Below are 12,253 nucleotides of genomic sequence, written 5' to 3'. Positions count from 1 at the left end.
TTTTTATTTTACTAAGGAAAATGTTTAGTAAAATGAGGGACAACAGAATACAATAGTAGTCAATAAGTGTGCATTAACTTTCTTTTATTTACTTTTATGTTCTAATTCACAGTTCTTCACAAGGATATTGGTCCTTGCCGAGCAGCAACAATAACAGGCACCCTCTCCAGGATTTCTCTAAATGATGATGAAGAAGAAAAGGGAACAAACCCTGAAGGGCTAAGCTATTCAACATTGCCTGGAAACGTCATTTCCAAAGTCATTATTCAGCAACCCACAGGTCTGCACATGCCCATGAGTATGAATGAGCTGGGCAATCAATGTTTGAAAAAAGAGAACAGTGAGTTGCGGAGAACTGTGTACTTATGTACGGATGATAATTTGAGAGGGGCGGATATGGACATCGTTCATCCTCAAGAAAGAATGATGGAGAGTGACTATATTGTGATGCCCAGAAGTTCTGTTAATACCCAGCCATCAATGAAAGAAGAAAGCAAAATGAATATTGGCATGGAAACCCTGCCCCACGAAAGGCTATTGCACTACAAAGTGAATCCTGAATTCAACATGAATCCTCCTGTCATGGACCAGTTCAATATGAACTTAGAGCAACATCTCGCACCCCAGGAACATATGCAGAATTTGCCCTTTGAGCCTCGCACAGCTGTGAAGAACTTCATGGCCTCTGAGTTGGATGAAAATGCGGGATTATCGAGAAGTGAAACTGGATCAACGATATCAATGAGTTCTTTAGAAGTAAGCAATGGAACAAGCCTTCCCTTGATATTTGAAAGTTAGATAGATGATACACTGATAGATAGACTGATTGATTAATAGATAAGAGGTAGATAGATAGATAGATAGATAGATGGATAGATAGATAGATTCATGGGGTACTGCACTGGGAGAGAAGGGTCACATTAGCTTTTGCAGTTATGTATTGTCTAAAAATTTGGGGTATGTTGTGTTTAAGATTCTGGACATATGCTTTTTCCAGTAGAGCATCAGAATCCCCTTTCTCGAGGTCGTATTTTTAAAAATGAACCCTCTATAATTAAAATGATACCTATCTGTCATAATGGGAACCAAGTAGAGCACTCCTAAACAAACAGAAGATCCTCCTGATGTTTCTTGGGTACCAGAAGTCTTTTGGTGGTTAAAGTAGTTTCTGGATGGCACTACAAACTTTAAGCAAGGTCTGGGTTTTCTGTGTGAGGGCAGCTGTTAAAATAACAAAATTGGAATGTTTCAATGAGATCTACCATTACACTGATTATAGACTTTATTATTACCTTAGACTGATATCTTTCAGAGGAAATGTTTTTTTCTTAGCTCTTACAGAATTATGACCACTAAATGTTTTGGTCTTAAATTGTGAACTCTTGGGAGGGATGTAAATCAAGCAGATCAAGAGTCAGGACTCTGAGGTCAAACCACAAGGCTTTTGTGGAAAAGCAAGCTCCCCTCAGCTTCCTTTCTACCCACAAAGTGATGTAAAGAGTAGTCAACAGGTATCAATATCACTCATATTGTATTACAATTAATCAAGTAAGATCTAAGTCAAGTAAGACAAGTAATGTCTAGTTTTCTTTTGACATACCTCCTGTAACTGTTTTGTATGTGACTTTCATATCCTCTGTCTTGAAGTTTTGCTGTAAACCCACTGCGGATATATTGCATATGTTCAATATACAATGCAATATATGCATTTTTTAATATGTATTGCCAATTGTCTTAATATAACAGATTATTTCATAAGACAATATAATCGGTTGCCTACTCTTTCCATCAGAAGTTTGTTGACAATATTCTAATGTTCAAAAGTGCCCAGAGGCAATTGCCCCTTCCTTCTTCCCACAAGACTGTGCCTTCTACGAGGCCAAGATGAAGAGACACCCTGAAAGGCTGGAGTGACTTGATGTGCGGTGTAATTTTGAGGGTTTTCCCAGCTGCATTGAGGAAATTCTACCGTAGATGGGAATCTAGGATAAATCCCTAAATTCTGTCGGTAGATCAGACCTAAACAGAATAGGGTTTCTGAGGAGAATCATTCTTTGGAACCAAAGGCATAGGGGCAGTGAGTCCAAGTTCACTCTTGAGTGGCTGGAGCTCCCTGTAGACAAGAGCGTCCAATCATTCTGAATTAGCAGAGTAGCCACTGTTTCCATCTCTAACTTGCATATCCCAGAGACTTAGCAGGTCTACTAAAATAATGACCACGTAAGCACAAACTACATAACATTTATGCAAAATCACAGAAGTTTTTACAAGAATTTTCAGTGAGTGTGCATATAATAACATAACGCTGTAAATAATCTTAAAGACCATATGGAGTCTTCTACATAGAATGGCTCTTTAAAGTGTGCTAGAGGGGTTAGAATGGAATTGCATTAAAATATTTTGCTTGTTATAAAAATGCTTTATGTCTAAAAGGCTTAAAACCTTGCTGGGTTTGATATTGTACAGGTTGTATGTGTTTGAACAATAGACTGAATTTCTGAGTGCTGCTTTGTTCAGTGGTAACTTTTCCAAATCTCCATATCCTTATTATTAAGAATAAGCATCATATATAAGTGTGATTCAGCCAAAAGATCTGCATTTAAATGACTTAGAAATCACAAGGCTTACGTCTTGAAAAGGAAGAAAATTCAGGATTCAGAATGAAATTTCAGTTCCTCATTTTCATTCTTTCAAAGAGTTTAATAGTTAGTAATTGCTTAGGGTGACCATTTTAGGAGACAGCTGAATATATAGATGTGGGAATGAATAATAAAAATTAGCATTTATATAGCATCTTTCATTAGCAGATCCTCAAATCACCTTAAAAACGTGAATTAATTAATCTTCGCGACACCTCTGGACGATGGATAAGTTGTTCTGATCCTTGAAGTAAAGTCATTTGTCCAAGGTCACAGAGTAAGTGCACAGCAAATCTAGGACCGGAATCTTTCTGTCCTGATCAATTTTACGCTGTCTCAAAGAGACAGTCGTGTGCCTGAACATTAGCATGAGAGTAACTTTATAAAGTTCATTTAACCCTGGACAGACACTTGGTCTTATGGAATAAAGACGTGAAATGGATGAAGTGTAGATGTATATAGCTAGCAGATTTTGGAGACAAGACTGTGGCCATGAAGTGTGGTGGCCAGATTTTGGAGATAAGACTGTGGCCAGATAAAGTCTGGTGTGGCTTCCTTTGTGGGTAGAGTGAGCCACACTCTGTCTGCAGTGAACCAGCAGGTAAGCTGATATTCTGACAATAGAGGAAAAGCAGAAAGATGACTAGAGTATCTACATGGATTGTGGTGCGCAACAGTAGCCAGGAGGTGTCTTGAGACCTAGAAGACAATACAGAGATGAAAGTGAGTGACTATGTGGCAGCCATGGGGCCATAGAACAATTTGAGTCTTCTCTGAGTGAGAAGGGAGGTTCCAGCCACAGGTACATCCCTGCCTGGGAAACCGGGGCGGCAGAGGATGGCCAGATGCCTCAGGGACTTTTCAGGGATGGAATAAAAAGATGTTCCTAGTAATTCAGGAAGTTGCCTCCAGAGGAGTGGGTGTTCACAATTTGACAAAGTGGGAAGTGGTGGGAGAAGAAAAAGAAGAGGGTAAAACCGGGCAGTTGCAGCCCAGAAGTCAGTATTGTGAGGAAGAGTGCAGGCGAGGAAAAACAAGAGTCAAAGGAGAAAGAAACAAAGCCAAAGAGTGGGTGGAAGTATTTATTCAAATAAGCAGGAGGCAACAAAGCAAGAGGGAGGCTCCCCAACCCTGAAGGCAGTGCCAGCAGAAAAGGCTCCAACCTCCAGGACAGCTTGTTCAGCTAACCCCCAATTATTCAGCGTAGAAAGTTTAATAAATGCATCAAGTTTTTTCGGCATAAAAGCATTTCCAGCTTCTCTCCCGTCTTAATATTATCTTGTGTCTTTCTTTCATGTAATATGTTATCTGCCAATTTCCGAACTGTATCCATTCCCAGAATGGACTTGTTAAGCGATTCTGAAAACTTTAGATTTCCACAATTAGGGATTCATTGCAATATGCACATGGTAGAATGTCTCACAATGGCTTCAGTCCTAGATGTCCTCTAATTGCTTAACATTGTCATCAGCATTTAAGTCATTCACCTTCAATTAATGAGCAAAATGTGTTGAGTGCATGGTATGTATATAAAACAAAAAACTACGAGGTACTGTGAAGCAAGTGGGGAAAAAAGAAGTATCAGCATTCTCAAGCCATTGAGCACTATGAGATATATCAATAGTTTAAACCTTGGGCTGTGGTTCTATTTATTTTTTGAAAAATTATAGATATATCAGTGTAAGAAGATAGGTCAATATTTGTCTTGACTTATTGGAACATTCGATGGCTTGTAGCTGGTAGATCTAAACAGGACACATTTCCTTACTCAAAGCCTTCCCACCTTGTGTGCAGGTCCAGGGCCCACCTTCACCCTTTTTCCCCTGTGTCTCTCGGGGTTGATACAGGTTCCTAGCTGGGTGAGAAGACTGGCCACTAGGAAACACTGTGAGAGATTGGAGGCTGGGGAAAAGAAGGAATCCAGGGTGTTTTCCTCCCTCTTTCTGCTTCGGGCAGTACCTCATGTCTCCTTAGCTGTTCTGTAGGGCCTCCAGCTTCTGCCAGGTGCCTCAGCCCCCGGGCTTAGGTCGAAGTGTCATCTCCCCATGTCCATCCAGCCTGGTGGGCGGGGGTGGGCAGTAGCCCCTTCTCCTGCAAATCTCTGGGTTCCCTCGTGGTCCCTTTTGTGGCTTCTCAGTTCCTCCATCACTGGGATTCCTGTGAAACACTTTGCTCCAATGTAAGCACATTAAGTGCTTAGCTTAGCTTTGCCTTAGCTTTTCTTATAACTAAACAGAGTTAGATAGTAAATTGCACAATCTCTTTTTTAAACAGAGTTCTGCTACTCCAGGTTTTCTGAACATTCAGATATAACTTAACAATGTATCTCAAAACATGCTCAGATAAATCTCTCTCAATGTATAAATGGGTAAATGGGTACCATTCTAGGGTAACTTTTTATACACCAGTTTTCCTCTGGACATGAATTATAGAGCTCTCAGCATAATGGTTTTGAAAGGTAAAACATTTTAGCTATAGTGGCACATCGCAGGTGCTTCCCTTATGGCTGTTGTGAACATCAAATTGGATAATGTATGTGAAAATCCCTTTGAGTATTGTAAGGGGCACTTCAGATGTAAGGTCGTGTGATTATTATTTCATTACCATTGTATCTTGAATATCGGTAAAGAAACTTGTTTGCTGTACTAGGTCAGTATTCAGGAAATTAGACAAAATGTTATGGCCATACTTCTGTCACTAACAGAAACCATTGTAGGACTGACCATTGGGCAGAACATCTTTTTCTTTTTTGAAAATTTTTTTCCTCATGTAGCTGTGGTGAAAGAAATGCTTGCCCTTCTTCAGTGTTTTGTTTTTGCTCCTGGATTAGGAAATTTTGTCTTTTATGCAGGCGTACAAGCAAAATTAGCTCAAATAACTCATTTTTCGAAATTAATGATTCTCGAGTGTCATTTACACAGATATTTTGAATGGATTTGACATCAAAGCTTTCTCCTTGAGTGGGTTCATTGCTCAGTCTGTAATGGAAACTTTTAATGGCAGTCACATTGACATTTATTAGTCCATGGAATTTATTCCTCACTGTGAATCTTCTAGTATCTTGTCCAACTTAATTTGCAAAGGCAGAAACAACGAAGTATTCCCTTTGAGAAATTATTCATCATTCTACAAGGCTTTGCTATGGACAGATGCCATTATACACATCCTTGCTAAGTATTCCTCTGAGTAGCCTCATACTGGTGTGCATTTTCTTACTCTGACATCATCCTAAAGAATTTTCCCCTCTCTTAGTGGTAGGCCTGCATTCTTCTAAATGGTCTCAATCCTCTTGGCTGTCAATAGATCTATTCAAAATGGTTTTCTTTGTGTATATAGCCCACATGCTTATCCAAATTCTCCTGGAGTATTCCTGAGAAAAAGAACAAAACACAACCAAAATACAAGTCATTCTTTTGGATTTGTTTGGCTTTCATAGTGTAGCTCCTTCAATCTTTCATCACTAATTTTGTGAATGTCTACTATTATGCCAGACCCTCTGATAGATGCCAGGGATATAAAAGTGGCCAAGACAGATGTGGATCCTGCCCTGGTGGTGAATAAACACTATGGAAGAGACAGATGGTGAACTGTTAACAAATGATTAATCTAAAAGAGTGTGCTGTGCTGGGAAATAACCATGGAGTGTGAGAGACAGGCTTCTTTAGATGAGGTGATCTGGGGGACCTTCTGAAGCGCCACAGGATGAACAATGAAGTTAAGGAGGAACATGACTTGTGAGATGCTGAAGGATCGGGGGTGTTTCAGACAAAAAAAATTGCAGGTGAAGAGGTCCTGGGGCAGAAAAGAGCTTGGAATATTCTCATAGGATTAGAAGACACATGTAGCACGGGGCAAGCTTCTTAAGTCCGAGTTGGAATAGGAAGAAGAGACCAGATTTTGCAGAACCTTGTAAAATGAAAGAAAAAATTGAGGACAGTTAAGCAACTGTCATGATCATTTCTCCATCCATCCATCCATCACTTTGATGGTTTGGAATGGAAAGGATGAGGATCCAGTGGTAGTGGGAGAGGTAGTAGAAGTGGAGCAGAAAGCTGGAGGACAGTTAGGAGACCACTGAGTTCAACCACACAAAAGACAAGAATGCCTTTGACTGTGGAGGGCAAATTAAGATGTGTTTTGGATATAGAACAGATGGCACTGCTGGTGGATTTGATGTGCAGGATGAGAGGCAGGGAGGGCTGAAGGGTGACTCCTAAATGCCTGGCTTCACCAACTAGATATGCAACATTTCCTGTGATAGGAAAGAAAAGGGTGTTTGCAAGTTAAAAGATGGTATTGAAAACCCTGGGAATGAATGATTTCATCCAAGAGAGAATATAAGAAAAAAGAAAACTATGGAACTCAACATTTAGAAGTCAGGGAGAAGAGAAAGAGCCAGCAAAGGATACTTGGCAGACAGAACTAGAGCAAATAAGGAGGAAAAGAAAACAAAAGGAAAAGCTGAGAGAGATGAGGAAGGGATTAACCTTCAAAAGCTTCTGAGAGTCCATTAAGATGAGGAGAGAAAATTGACCTTGGAAACCGTCCAGATGGAGCTCATCTGAGACCTTGACAACAAGAATTTTAATGGAATGTTGAGGACAGAACAGAAGTTGGGGTGAGTTCTAAGTGGGAAATTAAGAAAAGGAAAGAGCATAAAAGAAATGTCACCTACTATGACAAAAAGGATGATTTGTATCAAGTTATTTAGGAACTAGGGGATGTACAGAGAAAGGGACTTATATCTTCCTAAAATATGTCAACACCATCCTGGCTTATTTTAAATTTGTATGTAGCATTTCTTCAATTATCAACTTATCATAAAAGTTGTTATGACTTGATCACTTTTCTTCATTGATTCTCATCTTTTAAACATATAACCATTCTTTCTAACCACTTTCCTACCTTACAATGACATTCCAGAGAGCTCAGAGGGACATTTGAATGAGCACGTAAGTCAGTCACAGTTTCCACAGACTTCAGTGCTTTGAAAGACTCTCCAGCACATTGCAAAACAGACTGAGAGATAATGAGTGTTATAATGAGGAACTGATAAACAGAAGCTAACATTCTGGTCCTTCCATTCCATCACAGATTTCCCAATGCAGATACTTCTTTAAGATAAAATAGATTTTGCGATGGGAGACCCATCATGAAAGTGAAGTCTGCCACTGTGTTGCATCATGGCTCATAAACTATCTCATGTTAGAATGATTTTAAGTTATTTTATTTGACACAAATTATTGTAAATTGCCATCAGATTTTTCTCTCAAATAAGTGCCATATCGATGCTTTTTTTCTCCTTTAAAATATAATTGACAAGTAAAAGTTCATCTGCCTGACGTTGCTTTATGCTTGTAGAGCATCTCGGTCCCACTGCTGTCAGCCTGGGATTGACTGTATCCCGTAATGTTATTCTTGCTGTGTTCTAGGGGCAATCAGCAAACTACCTTGGCTATGAACCATCACCCCTTACACGACTGAGCAGTTACTGAGCAACAGTGGAGAAAACACAGGGTTTGCAGGCAGAACACCTGAGTGGGAATCCCAGCCCAGGTGATAACTACCCAGGTGAAGTAGGCAAGTTATTTGAACTCCTCTGGTCCTCAGTGTTCCTCATTCATAAACAGGGATAATGCATAGTACTTTCCTAACCATCTCACAGGGCAGTTAGCATGTTCAAACGTGAAAGCACTTTATAAAAGGTCTGAACACTTGGTCAGGATTGTGGGGATATGAATAATGTGCACATTTTATCTCCCTTGGACTCTCAAAGTCCGCCACATTTTTTTCCGCTCTCTAATTTTTAAGTCTTCACTGCTGTATTTTCCAGCCCACCTCTTCACCTTACCCCCAACTATCTTTCGGCTGTTTCAACTGAAATCTGCTTCACGTGTTCATTTCCTAGTCTAATCCCTCAAGGTTGCTAGTTCCGCTATATACTCTTAGGTTAGAATGTGATTTTAATAAAGTGCATAGAAGAGAGAGAAACTTATTTGTGGGGGTACATCTGTTTTCTTTTCTATGTTTCACATCTGCATAGGTGGCATCTGCTCTCACAGGGAGAATCTATCTCTGCCGTTCCTCTGGGTTCCTATCTTTTGTTCTTGTGCCTGAAATCGGGAGCCTTCAGCAATATGCATCCATCCACATTTCCAGTTCTTAGGCAACACGACTTTGCATTCAACGAAGAAGGTAGCACATGGCTGTTAGGACCTTTGCAATGGAGAAACCCTCAACACGTGCAGTGGACGGGCCTCTTTGCTGACTAACTGAACATTTTTCTTTAGGTTTCACTATTTAATTTTCAAATGGAAAGCAAAGCATGAGACTCATGTTCTGTTAATAATTGCTTAACACTGTTTCCATGCTTGAATTTTGCCGTATTAGGAAAGAATTTTGCTTAACGTATACTTACAGAAGTGTCCTGCTGAATCACAGTGCCAAGAAGGCAAAGCGTCCGAGAGGAGAAGGGAAACCCTGACATTTGGTCTAACATCTCACAGCAAAGCGGGTTGCAGTGCGCTGGAGCCTGGCTCTTACACAGCACAGTCAGACAACAGCAGTAGCAGGGAGATGGCGAAGGAGGGCTGGGTTAAACAGCTTCCCACGCACGTCTCTTCTTGCAGGATGTCACCAGGGCTGGCTTAGAGTCTGCTGGCCACAGGGAGCAAAGTGAGCTCAGGCTGACTTTCCCTTGAATAAAGCAGCCCCCTTCTCAGCGCTCTCCACAACGGCGTTGAAAGACGCGGTTCTCAGTCTTTAAGCAGCCCCACCAAAATCAAATGATTTCAGAACTTCTAAACTTTTTATTAAACAAAATCTCTCTTTGGGTATGTTGCTTTCTGTTTACTGCAACATCCTTTGGGGGAGCTTGGTTACCTAGGAAGCTTCCAGGTCTATAGTGACGATTTTAACTCTCACTGGAGAAATTTAGTCATATTTTCCAGTAAACTGCATTAGTTCCTTTCTTTCTCTCCTGATACTCAACAGTTACAAGAATCTCTCACCTATCTTGGATATGATTCCCTCGTAGGTTATTGAAATTTATGCTATAGCTATTGGGATGGGAGAAGAGGAACAAATAAAACAGAAGAAGTTTGTCCAAAGGTTCATATATTTTCCCAACTTCCTGGATATTACATGTTGTTTAATATTTATTAATTCCCCCTGTATTTCATTCCCACTTCTTCAAAAAAGAAAAAAAAAAAGAGAAAAAAAGCCTGTATGGAAACTTTTGATATCCAACAATTTGGTGAACTCTTTCTGTATTTATCAGCTATCTCCTTCTACAGCTAATCATTCTAAGAATCCAGTGACTGCTTAGAGCAGATGTTTAGAACACCTTCCCTGCACTAATATTATATAATCATGTTAATTTCATTTTAATCATGTTTCCTGATTTTATCAAGGCATATTTACCTGTAACTAGATTCGGGAACTGTTTAACAGAGTCAGAGGCATAGTGAGGTATTTACATCAATATCCATGTCCTGCTGAGGTGTGGACTGTTTGTTATTCATTTTACTAAATCAGAACAAATACTTCAGCTCCTAATGCCTAGCACTGAGAGGGACTTTCCTGTCATGGAGGACTACCAAATACCAAGAAATTTATGGGTGAGACCTATATAGAACTTTGGAATATAGACAGAGGGTTGGATAGAATTTGGTAGAAATGAAGATTGCAGGGGGATGGTGCAAGGTCTTGAGACAGCTAGATGATTTTCCCACACAGCTTTGAACCCTTTGTGTCTATAAAGTAGTTTTGCTGTAGTAGACCGAAAGTCTCCTTCAAGATTGAATGTTTTGTGTGAATTTTCACTTAAATTTTTTTTCCTTATTGAAAAAATTAGAGTTAAGAGGCCAAGAGAAATATATTGTATATTTATATTCTTCAATTGTAAAAGAAGTCCAAAGTGAAAATGGAATAATGTGAGTGGAATAGTTTGAAATCATAAAAATGTTCACAGATTCTTATGTGCAGGAAATACTTATAACACAATGAAGCAGGATGATCTTATTGAAAGCAGTAAATTTTGTTTTATTTGAATGACTGAACATAACTTTATTGGTTTTTCTTCTTTTTAAAAAATATCTAACAGAGAAGAAAATCACGATATTCAGACCTTGACTTTGAGGTAAGTGTTTAAGGATTATTTTTTTAATTTTAATTACTTGAATTCAAAGTTGGTGTATAATTACTTAAACATATTACCCTGTGCATCTGTGTAGGGGTTCTACTTTTTTTTTAATTAAATGAGAAGTCAAACATTTTTAATTAAAATCCCTACTGTATAACTAGTTGTAGAAAAAAATTTAAGTTCTAACTGCTTTAAATGTATGCTAAGACCGAGATTTTCCAGACAAGTAAAGAATCCATTTCATAAACACTAAGATAAGCAGACAATTTATGTTGAGAGTTGAACTTGGTCAAATTTTTTACCTCCCTCAGTTTGTTGGGAGGTAGGAATTTCGGTTTCTTGATTTTTCATATTTAAAACAATTGTGTTTGTTTTACTTCAGTGAGGACGTGAAGAGAGCCGTGTGAGGGGCTTTGGCTGGGTAGCTAGGCTTCCTCAGGACTGATTTGCCTTGAGTCAGTGGTACCATAGGCTCCCTGTGGTACCTTCCAGACTCTTTTTTCCAATAGCAAGTGTTGGTTCAATGTACTCCTGTGTTTGGTAAATGCTTTTTCACAGATATAAACAAGACGAAGATGTTCATTTTCCAATTTATATTGCTGCTGTAATACTGATGCTAGAAATTACTGAAATCATACCGTTTGAGCAGCTTGTGCTATGCACAAAATTAATGATGTTGGAGCATCACATAAAATGCACTTATGCATCTTGATAATTGGATATGATTCATAGCTTGCTGACATAATTGGATATAATACATTATCAATTTCTCCAGCATATTTGTACTGTTGTGATACTTACATAGAACTCAACACTCTTAGCTGATAGTCCTAAAATTACAGAAGCCTCCCAGAACATGGAAACTCATAATTCCATCATTTCATTTATGTAGATGAGTGTTGTAGCTCAGTAATGCACATCAGGTATCAAAAGGGAGACAATTGTTTTTATTTACTGCAATGGTGAGCAAGTCCTGATTTTACCTTGAATAGAGTCTAAGGAAAATTGGTCTTTTTTAGGCATATTTCAGGAGTATTTGTACAAGATACAAAGCAATGATAATGAATCTGAACTCAGTGATTACGTGGCACATTTTAGTACTGATGTGGCTCAATTGTAGTAACCTGGCACAGAACCAATATTTCATTATATTCTAAATTGTTAAGGTAAAAGTATCAAGACTATAAATTCAAAGAGAAATAAGCAAAAGTCTTCACTTTTAGATTCTTTAGTGCCTTTTAAGGGACAGATATTTTAGGGGTTTTTCTAGTAATTCTTCAGGTAGCCAAAAGAGAGGATCATGGTGTGTGTGTGTGTGTGTGTGTGTGTGTGTGTGTGTGTGTGTGTGGTGTGTGTGTGTGTGTGTGTGTGTGTGTGTATTCTTGAAAACAATCAGTTGTTGTGTTAGTACAAAGGGAAGGAGGTGGGAATTAACCCACTAGGCATCAGTGATAAAATATAGTAAAAATCT

The 12,253-nt window shown here is 39.0% G+C and overlaps 1 protein-coding gene across 1 annotated transcript in view; it reads left to right on the top strand.

The window, feature by feature from the left end:
- The window catches only part of ADGRB3 (adhesion G protein-coupled receptor B3), a gene marked incomplete at both ends in the record, with an annotated part of 785,802 nt that overhangs the window by 758,731 nt on the left and 14,818 nt on the right, over positions 1 to 12,253 (top strand). Inside the window, 2 exons of the mRNA XM_082855783.1 lie at positions 113 to 756; positions 10,744 to 10,779. Of these exons, the coding sequence (XP_082711909.1) occupies positions 113 to 756; positions 10,744 to 10,779 (680 nt within the window). The remainder of the gene's footprint in view (positions 1 to 112; positions 757 to 10,743; positions 10,780 to 12,253) is intronic.

This window comes from Leucopleurus acutus, assembly GCF_964270905.1.
Source record: "Leucopleurus acutus genome assembly, chromosome: 15".
NCBI lineage: Eukaryota > Metazoa > Chordata > Mammalia > Artiodactyla > Delphinidae > Leucopleurus > Leucopleurus acutus.
The sequence above is the reverse complement of the archived record's forward strand: the minus strand, read 5'-3'. Positions and strand labels throughout refer to the sequence as shown.